General features: G+C 43.2%; 1 protein-coding gene and 1 pseudogene across 1 annotated transcript in view; both read right to left on the reverse strand.

Moving 5' to 3' along the window:
* Positions 1-19,865, reverse strand: part of DNMBP (dynamin binding protein) — a 129,653-nt gene that overhangs the window by 50,659 nt on the left and 59,129 nt on the right. Inside the window, exon 4 of the mRNA XM_004459196.4 lies at positions 14,247-16,250. Coding sequence (XP_004459253.1) covers positions 14,247-16,250 — 2,004 coding nt within the window. The remainder of the gene's footprint in view (positions 1-14,246; positions 16,251-19,865) is intronic.
* Positions 124-12,603, reverse strand: LOC139439145 (ATP synthase subunit C lysine N-methyltransferase pseudogene; annotated as a pseudogene).

Raw genomic sequence — 19,865 nt, forward strand, 5'->3', positions numbered from 1 at the left:
CTCATTTCATTCCAAAAAGAACTACACTCTCTCGGTGATGACATAGATGGAAGTCTCTACAAAATCAAAACCCACCAACACTTTAGAGAAACACTCTTGGTAAGTTGATACCTGAGTGACCAACTATGAACGCCCCACTACGGCAGGTTTCCTTCCACTTTCTTTAAACATGCCCGCATCACAGGCCTACATGGCATCTATCCCCTCCCCAGCGACGTGGTCTCAGTGCAGCACAGGAAAGAGAACCCACAAGCAATGACTCTGGCATCCTCGCCAAGCTCAAGTTCAAGTTTCCTCTCCAGCAGCGGCATCATCTGAGGCACCCCCAAAATAACAATGTTTGTGTAGTGTGAAAAAGTAACTGTCCGCAAATCTGAAATACAAAATTTGGCAGATTTGTGTATACCTTCTCATCCACGTGGTACCTGCAGTACCAAATCAGCCATGGATTTAATTCACAGCAAAGGGCTGTGAATTCTTCCTTTGTAGCTGCTATCATGACACATCTGTCGCCACTCCAAGTGTCCACCACGGAGCCTCTTCTGCAGCACAACACTGTCACCACAGGTTCAATCTACTTGGGAGTTGCAGGGACAAAAGGCAAACAAACTTTTCGAAGGGCTGATATTATGAAGGGTGTGGCTACAGCATATGAGGCCATGAATGACCCACCAACAATCCCAGTAAACAAGAACCCTCAATTTCTTTTCTTCAGACTGTTGGCTTCAAAACTTATAGGGAGAGCATATCCTGATTGTTTTTCCTCTTCAAGTGCTTCCAGAGGTGAACAGCCACCTACCTCCTCACGAGATTTCTGGCAGTTTCTCTCAGCTGCTTTTGACATAGTTACTTTCTTAAAACTTTCTTCACGTGGCTTCCCCCTCACCTGGCGCTCCTTCTACTTGACTGGCTACTCCTTCTCACTCTCTTTTGTTGGTCCACCTCCCTCATCTTCCACACTTTTAAATACTGAACGCCCCAGGGCTAAATTCTGAGTCATATTCTCCTATCTACCCAAAACCTAGCACAGAATAGAGACAGTGACATGATTAAGAAGGTGGTTTCCACCCTCATTCTGCATCTGCCTCTCAGCCTAAGGGTTACTTAGGAGCAGCTGTAAAGAAGACCCCAGTTAAAAAAAAAAAAAAGACCCCCCATTTGGCTAAAGTTACTGCCTAGCATGCCAACACTGTATAGCCGCTGGCTGTATTGAGAGAGGGTCTGGAAATAAGGAAGAACAGATATCTATGATAGAAAGTCAAGTGCCTCAACAGAGGGAGACTGAGGAACTGAGATTGACCCGATTGAATGATATAGCTCTACCAGGGGAGAGAAGGCAAAAACAAAGAAAAAAGAGAAAAGAGTCTGTGAGCATTGTAAAAGAAAATAAAATGACTGGAATATAGGAAAATAATAGATGTTTTGGAGAAACCTGATGTACTCTGAAGGGGTGTAAATGTTGTAAATAGGGCAAGGTCGTAAGAAGTTTAATGGGGCCTGGCAAACTTAAGGAGTTATAATGGGGTCAGGTGAGGATTCAAATAGAGAAACTGGAACTGACAGTAGCTTGAGGTTATTAGCATAATGGATAAATTAGTAAATATTTTAGACACCTGAGTAATTTCCTGATAGGCTAGCAGTCAAAGGTACATCTGTAAGGAATGGTAAGCTTTTTTTAAAAATATAGATACATAAAACATATGGTCTTACAGCCATCGATACATGCAACCTAGCTAATTGTTTTTTTAAAAATAGACTAGTAAAAATGTTGTGCTGGCATAATCCATTTTGGAAGTAAGCTAACAAGAGTCAGCTGGGATCTCTCCTCTTTGAGCACTAAGATCTGATTTTTTGGTTATTGTGTGCATGGAATATCTTTTTCCAACCTTTCATTTTCAGCTCATTTGTATGTTTAGAGGTCTAAGGTGAGTCTCTTGTAGGCAGCACATGGATGACTCATGCTTTTTTACCCATTCTGTCAGCTTTTTATCCATTCTGTCTGATTGGGGAGTTTAATTCATTCACATTCAATGATATTACTGTTAATGCATTATTTACTTCCACTGTTTTATTCTTTAGTTTTCGTGTGTCATGTCTTGTTTTCATCTGTCTTTTTTACTCTTGGTTATCCTTCCTGCTTAGTCTTGCCTTCTATATTCTTCTCCAAGCCTCTCTCCTGTCTTTTTCTTTCAGGCTATAAGGTTCCCTTTAATATTTACTGCAAAGGCAGTTTGTTTTTTACAAACTCTTTTAATTTCCATTTGTTTCTGAATGTTTTAAACTCACCTTCATATTTGAAGGACAATTTTGCTGGATAAAGAATTCTCAGCTGGCAGTTTTTCTCTTTCAATATCCTAATTGTATCATCTCCATGGTTTCTAATGAGAAACTCACACTAAATCTTAATTGCATGTCCCTTGTATGAGATGATTTGCTTCTCCCTTGCTGCTCTAAGAATTTTTTCTTTTTTTGATGTTGGAAATTCTGAGTTGCATATGTTTTACAGGTCTACTCGGATTTATTCTGATTGGGGTATACTGTGCTTCTTGGACATGTAAATTCATTTATTTCCTGAGAGTTGGGAAATTTTCAGCCATCATTTCCTCAAATACTCTTTCTGCCCCTTTTCCCTTCTCTCCTCCTTCTGGAACTCCTGTGACACCTATGTTGTTGCATTTCATGTTATCATTCAAAACCCTAGCCCCTGCTCAATTTTTTCCATTCTTTTCACTATTTGTTCTCTCTCTTCAATTTTAGCTGTTCTGTTTTCGGTATCACTTATTTTTTCTTCTATCATTTCGAGTCTGCTGTTGTATGCCACTAATGTGTGTGTGTGGTTTTTTTTTTAAAGACTTATTTATTTATTTCTCCCACCCCCACTCCCCGTGTTGTCTGCTCTCTGGGTCCATTCACTGTGTGTTCTTCTGTGTCTGCTTGTATTCTCATTAGGCGGCTCTGGTAACCAATCCTGTGACCTTCTGGAGTGGGTGAGAGGTGAGCATTCTCTTGTACCACCTCAGCTTCCTGGTCTGCTGCTCCTCTTTTTTTTTTTTAAGATTTTATTTTATTTATTTCTCTCCCCTTCACCTGACCCCCACCCCATTGTCTGCTCTCTGTGTCCACTCACTGTGTGTTCTTCTGCGTCTGCTTGCACCCTTGGTGGCACTGGGAAACTGTGTCTCTTTTTTGTTACGTCATCTTGCTGCGTCAGCTCTCCATGTATGTGGCGCCACTCCTGGGTGGACTGTGCTTTTCTCACACAGGGTGGCTCTCCTTGCAGGGTGCACTCCTTGCACATGGGGAAACCCCGTGGCACAGCACCCCTTGTGCGTGGCAGCTCTGTGTGTGGGCCAGCTCACCACAAGGGTCAGGAGGCACTGGGTATCGAACCCTGGACCTTTCCATATGGTAGGTGGATGCTCTATCAGTTGAGCCATGTCCACTTCCCACTCTAAGTCTCTTATTATCTCTCCTCTGTGTCTCTTTTGGTTGTGTCATCTTGCTGTGCCAGCTCTCCATGTGGGCCAGCACTCCTGCACAAGACAGCACACCACATGGGCCAGCTCACCTTCACCAGGAGGACCTGGGCATCGAACCCTGGACCTCCTATATGGTAGACAGGAGCCTAATTGCTTGAGCCACATCCGCTTCCCCCACTAATGTGTTTTTGATCTCACCTACTATGTCCTTCATTTCCATGAGCTCTGTTCAGATTTTCAAATTCTTCTTTGTGCTCACTCTGTGTCTTCTTGATGTCCTTTATCTCTTTAGCCATATTGTCTTTCATTAATTTGATTTTGGATATTTGTATGAATCTCCCTGATTAATTGTCTCAAATCCTGTGTCTCACTTGGGGCTTTAATATATATTCCTTTGCTTGGGCCATTTCTCCCATTTTCTTAGCATGGCTTGTAATTTTTTGCTGATGTCTAGGCATCTGATTATGATGCCTATGATCAGTGAGTTTACACTGATGCTCAATTTCTCTCTCATAGGGATTTAGTGGAAAGAGGCTGTTTGTTACTGCAGGTCCTTGATTCTTGGTTTAACCTGTTCTGCATCTTTAGGATTGTCTCTGTTAGTTGCTTAGATTTGGGTCCTTGACCCAGTAATGGGTTGCAGACCTGCTTCCAAGGGCCTTGGGGAGGGAGGTTGTGAAGGCCAGATAAAGCGTCTCTTATTTACCTTTTTTTTTTTTTTGAGTTTTTAAAAAATTTATTGAAATATATCACTCATGCATAAACATACATACACAATAAATGTATAATAGTTGTGAACTTACAAAACATATATAACATCAGACAAACATATATAACATCTCATCCTACCACCAATAACTTGCATTGTTTTTAAACCTTTTTAGCTAATGATTAAAGAGCATTGTCAAAATATTACTACTAAACAAAGTAGTTTTCCCCTAACCAATCTGATTAGTATCTTTATATCATTTATATATGAACATATATAAACAATTAAGTGTATAGTAAAAGTTGTGAGCTTACAAAGCAAACATGCATAACATATACAGGGGTCCCATACATCAACCCTCCACCAACACCTTGCATTGTCATGAGACATTTGTTACAAACTATGAAACCATACTGTCAAAATATTACTACTAGTGATAGTCCTTATCTTACATTTGGTGTGTTTTTCCCCCAACCCACCCTATTAATATGTTTTAAATATATTTTTTATGACAGAAGTTGTAAACTTATAAGACAATCATGCACTTGTGCAGAATTCCCAAACACCCCTCCATCAAAACACCGCAATGTGATGTATCAATTGCTACAGATAGAATAGTATCTGATTATTGCCATGTCCATAGTGTACATTTGCCTCACATTTTCCATACTGCCTCAGAATCAACACAGTACATCTTTTCCAAATGCAAGAATATTATATTATCACTACCAACCACAGTCCATAGGTCACTCCAGCTGTATTTTTCCCATGCTTCTCCACATTCCCAACACCCTGCAGTAGTGATATACATCTGCTCTAGCTAACAAAGGACACTCTTGCATCTGTACCATCAACCACAATTCTCACCCACCTCTTGGTTTACTGTGCTATCCAGTTCCTAGATTATTCTCAAGCATTCTGTCAATTGGCATTTACATAACTAGACTATCATTTTCAGTCACATCCCCATTTATAAACTAGCTGTTACTGTGTGTTACCATCCACTCTATACATTTCCACAATTTTACAGTAAAGCTAATTAAAACTTCTACATACATTAAACATCAGTAGTCCACTCAGTCCTTCTCTTATCTCCTTTAAGAATCCACCACCTACCACCAGGTCTTGAAGATATTTTCCAATAATTTCGTCTAGAAGTTTTATGGTTCTTGCTTGTATTATTAGTTTTTTGATCCATTTTGAGTTAATTTTTGGATAAGGTGTGAGATAAGGGCCCTCTTTCCTTCTTTCAGCTATGGACGTCCAATTCTTTCAGCACCTTTTGTTGAATGGATTGTTCTGCCTGAGTTGTGTGAGTTTTACAGGCTAGTCAAAAATCACTTGACTATACCTGTGACGGTCTGTTTCTGAACCATAAATTTGATTCCATTGGTCTATTGTGTCTGTCTTTAGGCCAGTACCATGCTGTTTTTACCACTATAGGTAGGTATTATGATTTAAAGTCTGGAGATGAGGATTCACTTTTCCTTTTTATGATGTTTCTGGCTATTAAGGACTCCTTATCCTTCCAAATAAATTTAATGACCGTGTGTTCAATTTTTTCTTTAATGCTGGTAGAATTTTTATCAGGATTGCATTAAATCTGTATATCAATTTGAGTAGAATTGACATCTTAATGATATTTAGTCTTCTAATCCATGAGCATGGAATGTTCTTCCAGTTATTTAGGGCTTTTTAAAATTTGTTTTAACATTGAGTTGCAGTTTTCTGAATACAAGTGCTTTACAGCATTGGCTAAGTTTATTCCTATTTGAGTTTTACCTGTCATATTTTATTTTCACCACTCTTTTGACATTTTCAGTTACTTTTATTGATATAGTCTTCATTTCTAGACTCTCTTCCAGGTCCCTCTCTCCTGTCCTTTTTTTTCAGGCTCTAGCACACCCTTTAGTATTTCCTGAAAATCTGGTCTCTTGCTTAGAAATTCTCTCAGTTTCTGTTTATCTGTGAATACTCTAATCTCACCCACATTTTTGAAAGACAGTCTTGCTGGATATAAGATTCTTGGCTGGAAGTTTTTCTTTTGAAGTATCTTAAATGTATCAGACCACTGTCTTCTTGCCTCCATGGTTTTTGGTGAGAAATCAGCTCTTAATCTTATTGGATATCCCTTATATGTTATGCATTGCTTTTCGCTTGCTGCTCTCAGAATTCTCTCTTTGTGTGTGGCCTTTGACATTCTGATGAGTACGTGTCTTGGAGTTGGTCTATTTGGATTTTTTTTGGATGGGAGTACATTGTGCTTCTTAAACAGGGATATCTATGTCCTTCAATAGGGTTGGGAAATTTTCTACCATTATTTCTTTCAGTATTCCTTCTGCCCCTTTTCCCTTCTCTTCTTCTGGGAAACCTATGACATGTATGTTTGCATGCCTTTTGCTGTATTTAGTTCCCTGAGACCTTGTTCAATTTTTTCCATTCTTTTCTTCATCTCTTCTTTTGCATGTTCACTTTCAGAGGTCATTTCTTCAAGCTCACCAATCCTTTATTCTGCCTCCCCAAATCTGCTATTACATGATTCCAATGTTTTTTTGCTTTTTTTAAAGATGTATTTTTTTTTAAAGATTTATTTATTTCTCTCCCCTTCCCCCACCCTGCCCCGGCTGTATGTTCTCTGCCTATTTGCTGCATCTTCTTTGTCCGCTTCTGTTGTTGTCAGCAGCACAGGAATCTGTTTCTTTTCATTGCTCCATCTTGTGTCAGCTCTCCGTGTGTGCGGCACCATTCCTGGGCAGGCTGCACTTTCTTTCGCACAGGGTGGCTCTCCTTATGGGGTGCGCTCCTTGCGCATGAGGCTCCCCTACGCAGAGGACACCCCTGCGTGGCACGGCACTCCTTGCGCACATCAGCACTGCGCATGGGCCAGTTCCACACGGGTCAAGGATGCCCAGGGTGTGAACCGCGGACCTCCTATGTGGCAGACAGACACCCTAACCACTGCACCAAGTCTGCCGCCCATAAAGATGTATTTTTTATTTATTTCTCTCCCTTTACCCTCCCTCCCCTCAGTTGTCTGCTCTCTGTATCCATTCGCTGTGTGTTCTTCTGTGACCGCTTCTATCATTATCAGTGGCACCAGGAGCCTGTGTTTCTTTTTGGTGCGTCATCTTGTTGTGTCAGCTCTCCATGCATGTGGCACCATTCTTGGGCAGGTTGCACTTTCTTTCATGCTGGGCGGCTCTCCTAACGGGGCGCACTCCTTGCGCGTGGGGCTCCCCTACGCAGGGGACACCCCTGCGTGGCAGGGCACTCCTTGCACACATCAGCACTGCACACAGGCCAACTCCACAAGGGTCAAGGAGGCCCCAGGTTTGAACCGTGGACCTCCCATATGGTAGACAGATGCCCTATCCATTGGGCCAAGTCCACTTCCCCCAATGTTTTTTAATTTCATTGATTGCACCTTTCATTCCCTTAAGATCTGCTATTTCTCTATGTATGCTTTCAAATTCTTCTTTGTGCTCATCCAATGTCTTCTTAATATCCTTAATCTCTTTAGCCATCTCACAGAACTTATTAAGGAGATTTGTTTGAACATCTGTAATTAGTTGTCTCAACTCCTTTATGTCATCTGGAGGCTTATTTTGTTCCTTTAACTGGGCCATAGCTTCCTGTTTCTTGGTGTGGATTGTAATTTTTTGTTGGTGGCTTCACATTGGGCTTACTAGAGTACTTTTTCTGGGTGCAGTTTTTCTCTCTAGTTTAGAGCTTCCTATTGTTTCTCTCTTGCTGGTTAGGCAGTAGGAGCCAAGCATGTAGTGCTGTAAATTGTGGAGGCTCAAGCTGCCCTCATTGCACCAGGGACCAATGAACCTTCTTCCAACTTTCTCCTTTGCCAGGGGTAGGGACAGAGTCACAGCTATGTGGAATAATCCACGTGCAGTACTAGACTGTAGTTGCCCAGAGAGACTGATGGAGCTTCACATCCCTTTCTCCTCTACCTGGGGCAGGGATGGACCTGCAGGTGTGGGCAGCAATCTATGCAGTGCAGGTCCTAAGATGACTGCAATTGCCCTAGTTACTTCTGATTTTCAGTTTATGCCAGCCAAAGTTCCCTGCAGTTACCTGTTTAGGCTGGTGCAGGGCTCCTCAGCCTCCTCCCTGGGTTAGGGCTGCAGGCTGATCTGTGGGAAAGAAACTGTCAGCCCCGGCCTCCCCTCAGGCTGGGGGCAGAGTCAGAATGGTGGCTACTGACCTCTTTCTGACTTGGGTTGGTTCTCACCCCAGCTGTTCCCAGTGTTATCTCTTAGCCAGCAAAGTCTCCCAATCAGTAGCTGAAATCAGCAGCCAACAATCTCCTCCTCCCCTGTTTCTGGGAAATGGAGCTTCCAATTCCCATCACAGAGCAGCTCCTAAGGCAGCTCATGCCCCCCAGAGTAGGATAATCACCAGCCTCCCCGGCTTGGCCGGTAATTTCCCGGAGAGGCTGGTGCAAGTCTCCGCAGCTTTCTCCCTGCTAGAGGTGGCACTGGGGCCTAGGCTAGACCTGCAATATGATCTGGATGGGAAGAAGCCGTTCCCCACCACCACTGGGATTCTCAGTCCATCCCGCTTCCCCTCGTGCCAGACGTGGAGTTAAGATGGCGGCTCCCAGTCTCTTTCTGACCTGGACAGGCTCAAACCTTAGCTGTTCTCAGGATGATACTGTAGCCCGCTGAATTTCCTCATCATTTGCTGAAATTGGTGTCCAACCATCTCTTCCTCCCCCATTTTGGGGAAGTGGAGCTTTCAATTCCAGCTGCAGAACAGCTCCTGAGGCGGCTTGTGCCTCCAGTGGAGGATGGGCACCAGCCTTTGTGGCGTGGAGCGCTCTGCTTATGAGTCTTCTCTGCAGACGGGCAGTCTCCTCCTTCCACTCCAAGGACGTTGCAGGATGCTCTTCTGGCCGCCTGGAGCCCCCAAACAGGTGCTTCAGCTAGCTCCAGAGAGCTCTGGGTGTTTGCTAACTGCCCTGTAGCAGGAGCTGACTCTAGGGGCTCCTTACTCCACCACCATCTTGCTGCCTCTCTTATTTACTTTTAATTTCCTCACATGGACTTCCTTGGTCAGCTAGCAGATGGCACTCTTTGGCAGCACTCTCAGTGGGAGTGCATTTGCTGCAACACAGACCAGATCAATGTGACAGAGGATCCTGCCTGGAGGTTAAAAGCCTCATAATTCAAACTTTCTCAGAAGTTGTTCTCCAACCTTTGCTGGCAGCCCCCTTTCTTTTCCTGGGTAGGAAACAATTCCTCTCCCCTTTTCATCCTCAACAACCAGTCCTGGTCAGTAGGGAGGGTGACTGAGAGGGTCAGATCTCTTTAATCCCATGCTGGCTCCCAAGGCAATAATGATGCAGCCCATCCCAGCCTGGAAGTGCTCCCAGGATACTGCAAACCAAATTTTGTGGATCAAAAGCTGAGTAAGCCTTAGGCTGTGTCCCTCTCCCTTCCGTTTCCTGGGGAGGAGGATCCCTGTAGTGCCCTTTGTCTGAGATCACCGACTCAAGGTCCAAGAATTAAAAATTGTCTACAGGATGGGGAAGGCACCGGCTGCTGCTTTAACTCACAGTTTTGCCATCAAGATTCTTTTCCTTTGCTTCTCTTTCTTCTGGGTGGTGCCCAGCCTTCCCCTGGAGTCCTAAACCCTAGAACATTTTTTCCCCAGGCCATTTTTGCCTGTCCTCTAGCTAACTTTTTTAGGAGGTATTTGGGGATTGAACCCAGGACCTTGTACATGAGAAGTAAGTGCTCAACCACTGAGCTACATCCGCTCCCCAATGAGAGTTGGCTTTTTCGTTTGTTTGTTTTTCGGAGGTACCAGGGATTGAACCCAGGACCTCGTTTGTGGGAAGCAGGCATTCAACCACTTGAGCTACATCTCCTCTCCTCTAGCTATTTTTCTGGGAGAGGAGCTAGCCCATGACTTTCTAGTCTGCCATCTTCCCAGACACCAGTAGTTGTTTGCTCACTCTTTCTTTTTTTTAACCTTATTTCAAATTCAAAAAGGCAAAAGAACAGAAAAAGACAGCTCAACAAGTTATGGAAGCATTACTCTTAAAAAGTTGTCTCCAGGCACTTTTAACTCATCAATTCCAACTACTATCTCAATTATTTCCCTAGTGTTTACAGAGACAGACAGATGAACACAAATCAGTTAAATGCCATAGTCAAGGTTTCCTTATTAATGAAAAAAAATGAAGAGAAAAAAGTGCTTAATCATATTCATATCTCACAAAACCAAACCCCATAGTCATTTTTTACCTTTAAGCATTAATATAATACCAACTTTGCTTTTGCTACAAAACATCACAATGTTGTTAAATATAGTCTATAAATTACATTAATTATTAATATATTTTCCCCATGTATCACCACATTCTTAACACCTTGTAGAAGAACATTCCTGTATTCATATTATTAACCATTGTATAATGCTTTTGGCAGTAGATGTGGATAATGGTTAATAATCAGTTAGTTTAGCTTGTACTTGTTGCCATGTTATAAGTGTGTTTATAAGTGCATATTCATAGCCCTGTGCGTTTCCAACAGTGGGTCATTCTTGCAAATAAAACAAATATTAATAAGCTTATTTGCATGGTGTATTTTACACAAGTCTTATAAGTGGTGATCCAAAAAATACCAGGTTTTAGAAGCAAAATAAGATCTTAAATGGGGAATTCTAACATGTGATTCTGGGTAGGGTTACTAACCATGCTCAGAAAGGCAAATGTTCTGTTACTTGAATATGACCCAATAATGTGTTCCCAGAGTTTTCCATAGTTAATAGTCACTAAAGGCTATTGTTCTTTTGTAAGTATTTTAAGAAGAAATGCAAAGAGAAAAATACATAAATATTGTCATAAAATACTCCTACACAAAATCAGAAACTCACCTAAAATATGAATTAGCAAAAGCAATATTGATTTCAATGGCAAAACCAAAATCAGAGCAAAGAGGCTGTGGAAAAGTATTGTGTTTCCTCAGAAAGCTAGAGTTACCACATAGCCTGGCAATCCCACATCTAGGTATATACTCAATAGAAATGAAAGCAGGGACGCCATCAGATATTTGCACGTGAATGTTCATAATGGCATTATTCACAATTGCCAAAAGATGGAAGCAACCCAATGGTCTAACAAACAGACAGAATAAGCAAAAAGTGGTAGATGCCTGCAGTGGAATATTATGCAGCCATGAAAAGAAACGGGAGTTCTGATACATGTGACAACCTTGAAGACACTGTGTTGAGTGAAATAAGCCAGGCACAAAAGGACAAATATTATATGATCTCACTGATATGAAATAATTTGAATAAGAAAATCCAGAGTCGGAAACTAGAAAACAATTTACCATGGACTGGGGTGGGGGTAGGGAATGGGGGGTTAAAGCCTAATTGGTACAGAATTTCTGTTAGGGGAAGACTCTCACACAGAAGTAGACACACAGGGAAGAACACAGAGGGATAGAGGGGCCTCCACAGACACAGCTGAGGCCCTGGGAAGAAAGAGAGCCTGATAGTTTGCAGCTGAAGAGAAAAGAGCTGCTGAGGGGAAACAGATGTGGTTCAAGCAGTTGGGCTCCCATCTACCATGTAGGAAGTCCAGGGTTCGATACCCAAGACTTTCTGGTGAAGGCAAGCTGGCCCGTGTGGCAGGCTGGCCTACATGGCAAGCTGGCCCATGTGGAGTGCTGGTCCACGCGGACTGCCTCCCCGTGCAGGGATGCCGCCCCACACAGGAGTGCCGGCTGACGTGGAGAGCTGGCACAGTCAAGATTACGCAACAAAAAGAGATACAGAGGAGAGATAATAAGAGATGTAGCAGAATAGGGAGCTGAGGTGGTGCAAGAAAATGATCGCTTCTCTCCCACTCTGGAAGGTCCCAGGATCGGTTCCCAGAGTCGCCCAATGAGAATACAAGTAGACACAGAAGAACATGTAGCAAATAGACACAGAGAGCAGATGGGGGATGGGGAGAAATAAATAAATAAACCTTAAAAAAAAAAGAGAGAGCAGCTGAGCCCAGAAAGAAACAAGCCTTGGGAAGAAAGACAAGCCTATGCCAGCCTACAGCTGGATCAGAAGCTGGGTCCACGGAGCCTAAGAGAAAGAGGAAGGCTGAAACCTCACAGAGACCAGCAGCCATTTTGCTCTAACATGTGGCAACAGACTTTGGTGAGGGACATAACTTACTCTTTATGGCCTTGTGACTGTAAGCTTCTACCCCAAATAAATACTCTCTATAAAAGCCAACAGATGTCTGGTACTTTGCATGAGCACCCCTTTGGCTAATACAGGGGTGATGGAAAAGTTTTGGTAATAGACAATAGTGATGGCAGTACAACGTTGTGAAAGTAGTTAACACCACTGAATTACATATCTGAATGTGGCTAAATGGGGACATTTTAGGTTGTGTATATATTACTAAAATTAAAATTTTTAAAAAATCTTCCAACCCAGAGATAAAAAAGGACATTATTGGGACATCTGACAAAAATTGGAATATGGACTTTATGCTTCATATCAATGTTAAACTTCCTGAACGTGACAGCTGTTCATAAGGTTGTTATACAGTGAGTGTTCTTGTTCTCAGGAAATGTTTTTGAAAGTGTTAAGGGTTAGAGAGGAGCAGGATGTATGCAATATACTCTCAGATGTTGAGATTACAGACAGATAGATAGAATTCCTTTTCAGACACTCGGAAATCCTCAAGGTATCCAAGGTCTCAGGTAGTCAGACCAAAGAAACACCCTTTTGAGAACGTCCAAACGCCTGTGCTCGTGCTTTAGTTCGAGGGTAATGCTGCCGCTGACTGGTCGGCACAAGTGAGCCGGGGGCTGGGCTGCCTGGGGCTTCCCTAATTCATCACACTGCATGGGCTCCGGGACCCCTCCTACTGCCAAGTCTCTGGGTTTGGGGTTCCCTCGGAACTGTGCCCACTTGCAAACAGTCCTCTCCTGAGCATGTTTTAGATAGGGGATTCTCCCCTTTCTGCAACACCATCAACTTTCCAACTTTCAGAATATTACTCAATTTCTGGCTTCCTCATAATACTCTCACTGGAATTTTAACTTTTTAAATTAATTTTTAGAGCTTGAAAGTGGAAGGAGAGGAAGTATGTGTGCTCACTCTGCCATCCTGGTCCAGTCTCTCCCCAAACAACCATTCTGCTTTTTTGTTGTTCTTATTTATAAACTCCAGTTGCTAGATTCCCTAGATTACTGTTATTATTTATTTCCAGGAGGCGCATAGATGGTTGAGGTCTCTGGCACACATGCCAAAAGTGACATGCACTCATGTTCCCTTTGGGCCCTCGGCCAAGTGCTATTGCCTCACTCTTCTACCCTTTCTCCTTTTAAATTATTTCTCCTGTTAAGTCTGGTAAAGATGAATGAAGAGGCTGCTCATCTCCAAATTAAGGACTATAATTGAATTTTTGAATATGCAAGGTGAGAAGTAAATTGTAGTAGTTAAAAGCATGAGTTTTAAATCCCAGCTCCCTCGGCTAGTTACTAAATCTCTTTGTTTCCTAATTTCCTCATCTATAAAATAGGGACACTAATTATCCCATTGCCTTTAGGGTGGCTCTGAAGATTCTATGTGCAAGTAAGTGGTAACAAATGCTTATTAGTAAATTAATAAATGCTAGTTGATGTTATTTTATAGTTGTTTTTATTATTACTGAAATCTAGTCCCTGGATCACAAAGATGCAAGATGCAGTTTTCTCATAAGGCATACCCTGGAAGTCCTTAGTAGAACTGGGTTAAGGAAAGTTATATTTAGGGAACTTCCCATTTTTATTATTGTCATGGACGCCCTAAAGGTAAAGGAGGTATAAATGTCTATGGGGTATAAATGGCTCTGAGATTTGAGCTTTCTTATCTGAGCAGTAAATGAAATCAGGAGGCTACCATGATCACAGGCCATCTCCAGACTAACTGTGGTGACAGAATAAGAAATTAGGTCATGAAAAAGCAAGGCATTAACTGTCGATCAAAGACTGCAACAGGTCCCTCAATGGGTGTTAAGAAAGGAATAGCTATTATTCATCACTTACCTCTAAGTTGCTGGAGTTCCATATTTAAACTTTCAATGTTGCTCTCATACAACTCAAGATTCTCCAGGACCTCTGCCCTTACAGATTCATCTTGCTTCTCCTCCAAAATTAAGTTTAGTTCTTCTTGAGTCCTTCTATACATATCCAAGTCCTGCTCCATTTCTTGAATCCTCACCAACACTAAGGGACATGGGGATGTTCGGTTCAGAGTCTTTTCGGTATTCTCAGAGCCTTCCTTTTCTAGGGTCTCACAGCTGGGACGGTTCCCTGTTAGCAGCCTGGAGGATACTGCATCCATTCTCTGCTGTGCTGAGGGAGGCAGAGGAGCTGGGCGAGAGGGTCGCATTGCCAAGGGTGGTGCAGGTTTCAGGTTCGGGTCAATCAGCAAATGGGGAGAAGTGGATGTTGGAGTACAGGGACGGGGTGGTGGTGGCCGCAGGGCTTTTCTCCTTTCAGGTAGCTCCTGCTGGGTGATTAATTTCAAGGAACCTTGGACAATATCCTTTTCAGAGCTGAAGTCCATGATGGAAAAATGGCGTGAAATCTTATCTGATTCTGTGTCGGGCCCTGACAAGCTCTTCTCAAACTCCATCAGCTGTTGTGTCAACTTGGTGTCCAGGTCGGTGCTGTCATCTCCCTGTGAAAGTGCTGCTGCTTCCATAGCGAGCCCCTTGCCGTGCGAACCAGGCTGCGTCTCTGATCGCTCTGAAACAGTGCTAAAGTGGGACACCTGTTCTTTGGATCTGTGGTGCTTTTTGGCATTTCTCGACATGCCCTGCAGCTGAGAATTCAACTGACTGAGTTTGGCGCCCCTAGAGTCTGAAATCAAAAATCTGTGAGGAGGGGGTACTGGCTTCTGAACAGTTTTTAGCTGAGAATATGCTCCTTTGGAAGGTGGGATGGAGTAGTCTCTAGTCCTTGCTTCGAAAGGAAGAAGGTGAGAGTACTTTTCTGAGCTTTGGTGGCCTGCTCCTGCTGTAGAACAATACTGGTTTTCTTTCCATTTGGGATGAAAAGGTCCCTTAGGTTGGGAGGAAATGCCATTGGCTACCTCTAAAGTATCATTCATGGAAGAGTCTTTGGCAAGAGACTTCTCCTGCTCCATGCCTGGGCTTCTTGGGGGCCCTCCTAACAGGCCTCCATCCTCACAAGCGTTTTTGTTTACTTCATACTCAGAAGTCAGATGATCCAGAGGAGAAGGAGATGTTTCAGAAGTAACACAGTTGGACATTTCAGCTCTAGACTCATGAGATTCATGTCTCTTTTCCTCCACTACTAAGGAATTCTCCAAACAATCCAAAGAACTTTCAGGGACCTTGGTTTGGCAGCTTTCCTGTGGCAGATCCGTGGTGTCCTCCACCCTTGTATTTGGACATAACTTTACAAACCGGTAAGGGAAGATGCCTGTCCTGCCCTTCAGTGATCCTTCCAGCCAGCCATCTTCCAGGGTCCCCAGAATTTGGATTTTATCCCCTTCCTCAAAATCCAACTCATTGGGCTCCAGGGCTTGAAATCTGTAGAGGGCAATTCCATAGGTCCCTGGTTGCCCTGCATCTTCTTCTGGCGTTCTCTCTTCTTCTCCTAGAGGAGTAGCTCCTACTCCATTAATAATGCACCCATCTTGACTTCCAGAACTTACTGACTTTTCCACAGACCTCAGGGGCCCCAAAAGCTCTACAAAACCTTCTGGAAAAATGCCTCTTCGACCGTCTAGCTCCCCTTCAAACCAGCCCGGTTCAGGAACTCCAATAATGGTAATCACATCTCCCTCTCTAAAGTCCAACTCCTCCTCCAGTTGCGCAGAAAGTCCCATCAGGGCCCGGGCTTGTCCCATTGAATACTCAGGAATCTGAAGCAGGGCGCTCTGTGAGTGCCACTGACGGCTCTGGGAGGAGAGGCAGAGCTCCCGAACACAAGAAGATGGGAAGAAGCCCCGGGCACCCCAGCAGCTTCGACCCTGCAGCCAGCCATCAGTGGGAGCACCATCGAGGATCACAAGGTCACCTAAAGAATGAGAAGAAGCAAACATAATGATGTCCATGATGGGGCCAGCAGAATAGTACTATAATAGTACAGTTGATCATCTTTAACGTCTATCAAATTCAAGGACATATACACTCAGAGTTCTAAGAAAATGAACTCTTAACAATTTAGTGACTTAGAATAGGCCTCTAAATCAGTGGTTTACAAAGTGTGGTCCATGGAACTGGGGGGAGGAGGGTCTGTGAGGTCAAACTATTTTCATAATAATACTAGGACTTTATCTACATTTTCCACTGCTTTGACATGTACAGTGATTGTGCAAAAGCAATGCTGGATAAACTAGCTGGCACCTTAGCACGAACCAAGGCAATGGCAACAAACTGTACGAGTAGTCATTGTATTCTTCACTGCCATGCCAGTTTCAGTTAAGAAGGTCCTTGATAACACAATATAAATCATTAGTCTTGGGAAGTGGATTTGGCTCAACTGATAGAGCATCTGCCTACCACATGGGAGGTCCGGGGTTCAAACCCAGGGCCTCCTGACCCATGTGGTGAGCTGGCCCACGCAGTGCTGATGCGCGCAAGGAGTGCCATGCCACACAGGGGTGTCCCCTGCCTGCATAGGTGAGCCCCACGCGCAAGGGGTGAGCCCTGTAAGGAGAGCCGCACAGCACGAAAAAACTGCAGCCTGCCCAGGAGCGGTGCTGCACACACAGAGAGCTGGCACAGCAAGATGACACAACAAAGACACACAGATTCCCAGTGCCACCGACAAGAATACAAGTGGACACAGAAGAACACACAGGGGGGAGTACGGGGAAGGGGAGAGAAATAAATAAAAAATAAATCTTAAAAAAGTTTTAAAAATTTTAAAAATCATTAGTCTTGTTAAATCCACACATCTTTTGTCTCTGTGTGATGAAATGGGAAGTATGCCTAAAGGATTTCTGCTGCAACTGAAGAACAAGGGTTGTCTCGAGGAAAAGCACTTGTGTGACCAAGTTGCAAGCTGAACTAGCTACTTTTCCCCACAGTACAAAATCTTTACTTGAAAGAATGACTGACAGACAACTATGATTATTTAGGCTTGGGTATTTGACAGACATTTTTTCCAAAATGAAAGTGAGTCTGTAACATCAGTGAAAACAGGTGGCAATATTTGTTGTCAATAATAAAATTTCAACTTTCAAGGGAAATTAGAATTTTGGAAAATTTGTACTGACCACTATGTGCTTGACAGCTTTCCCATACTTGAAATTTTTCTGATGAGATTACTAGAGATATTAACAAGTATATATATTTTTGGTATTGTATAATGAAGTAGTCAACTTCTGGAAAATCTGTATAACTCAATGAACCAGCATTTTCCAAATGATCAACAAATGATGTTATAAAATGATTATTCATGGCTAAAAAAAAAGATTCATTCCAAAGGCAAAGTGACCAATGGATTTTGGTGTACCAGAGTATGAAAATTTCACTAATAAATTCATATTCCCCAAAAGAACAACAATAATCCCCCAAGTACAACAGCAAAGATCAACAAGGAAGAACGGTTCAACAATGAGCCCTTGATACTGATGACTATGCTTAGAAGCCTGTGTGCCTGAAATATGAACTAGGTCTAGAGCTGTAGGGTGCCTAAGAGTTACCTCTTGAGAGCCTCCATGTTGCTCAAATGTGGCCACTCTCTAAGCAAAACTCAGTATGTAAATGCATTACCTTCTCCCCAATGTGGGACATGACTCCTGGGGATGAGCCTCCCTAGCACCGAGGGATTACTACCAATCACTAACTGGAGAAGCAACTAGAAAGAGACCTCGAATAAAAGGGTCAACTCAGACCAGCAGAATATCTCAGTCTACATGTTTGATCAAATGTTAAAAAAACTGCTCTTTAACCTTGAATAAAAGGGGGAAATAGCAAAGACAAATGAGTTGATATGGCTAAGGGTCTTCCAAAAAGAGTTGGGAGGTCATCAGAGGAGTTGCGCTTATGCATACCTCAGCAGGACCCCAGAGAAAGCCAAAGTAGATATAATCCTAGGTACTGGTTCTCCTGAAGGTTATGGAGATCCACAGGGTATATAGGCATGGCAGATGGACTTGGAGCTCTGTGCCATGTCAGAGGACCCTACTTTGGAGTTTGTGCTCCTAAGTGAGACAGAGCTGGACTCAGAAGTGACTTTTCTACACATGCCTCTTCTGTCACTTTTACTAAACCTGTGGTTGGCGCTAGGGATGGTCCATACTCAGAAGACTTGAATCTCTGGACTGCCCAAATGCCATGTGGGCCTTGAGCCTCAGCAGAGTGGTGACTCCTACTCTCTGGTTCGTTGGTCTTACCCAGGCCAGCTACCAGGGAGGTGAAGATGGTCAACCACACCAGAGAAATCAAGAGTGCCTACAACTGTAAGCAAAGGAATTGAATCCATCATCCATGTGGAATCGAAGCCCCCTCTTGATGAAGAGTGCCTACAACTGTAAGCAAAGGAAATGAATCCATCATTCATGTGGAATCTAAGCCCCCTCTTGATCTAGAGGTGGGATGGAGGGGAAATCTCCATCCCAGGGTCCACGAAATGGAGGAATAAAATATGGACTAGAGTGGACTTACTGATATGCTACTATAAAACTATTGTGACGGGGAAGCGGACTTGGCCCAGTGGTTAGGGCATCTGTCTACCACATGGGAGGTCCGCGGTTCAAACCCCGGGCCTCCTTGACCCATGTGGAGCTGGCCCACGCACAGTGCTGGTGCACACAAGGAGTACCGTGCCATGCAGGGGTGTCCCCCGTGTAGGGGAGCCCCACGCGTAGGGGAGCCCCACTCACAAGGAGTGTGCCCCATAAGGAGAGCCACCCAATGCGAAAGAAAGTGCAGCTTGCCCAAGAATGGCGCCGCACAAATGGAAAGCTGACACAACAAGATCACGCAACAAAAAGAAATACAGATTCCCATGCCACTGACAGCAGAAGCAGACAGAGAAGAACATGCAGCAAATAGACACAGAGAACAGACAACTGGGGTGAGGGGGGGGAAGGGGAGAGAAATAAATAAATAAATCTAATAAATAAATAAATCTAATAAATAAATAAATAAAGCTATTGTGGCGAGTAATAGAAGAAATTTTAGCAATGAGGTGGAGAAGTGGCCACAGTAGTTGCTGAGGGCAGGGAGAGGGAAGAAGAGATGTGATGTGGGTGCACTTGTGGGATTTTGAGTTGTCTTTAATGATATTTCAGGGTCAGATGCTAGACCTTATATATCCTGCCATAACCTACTGAATGTACTGGGGGAGAGTGAAAACTACAGGGTAAACTATTATCTGTGTAGTGCAGCAGTGCCCCAAAATGTGTTCACCGAGTACGATAAGTGAGCCACAATGATAAGGGAGGTTGTTGGTGTGGGAGGAGTGGGGTGGGGAGTGGGGGTATACAGGAACCTCTTATATTTTTTAGTGTAACTTTTTTGGGTGATGTATATATCTTCAAAAAAATACAATTAACAAAAATGATGTGGTGGGGGTGGGAAGTGGGTTATATGGGAACCTCTTATGTTTCTTGTTTTTTCACATTTTTTAATGTAACATTCCTTGTGATTTATTAACTTTAATAAAAAAAGATTCAAAGAA

The sequence above is a fragment of the Dasypus novemcinctus genome, chromosome 6 (genome assembly GCF_030445035.2).
Source record: "Dasypus novemcinctus isolate mDasNov1 chromosome 6, mDasNov1.1.hap2, whole genome shotgun sequence".
Lineage (NCBI taxonomy): Eukaryota > Metazoa > Chordata > Mammalia > Cingulata > Dasypodidae > Dasypus > Dasypus novemcinctus.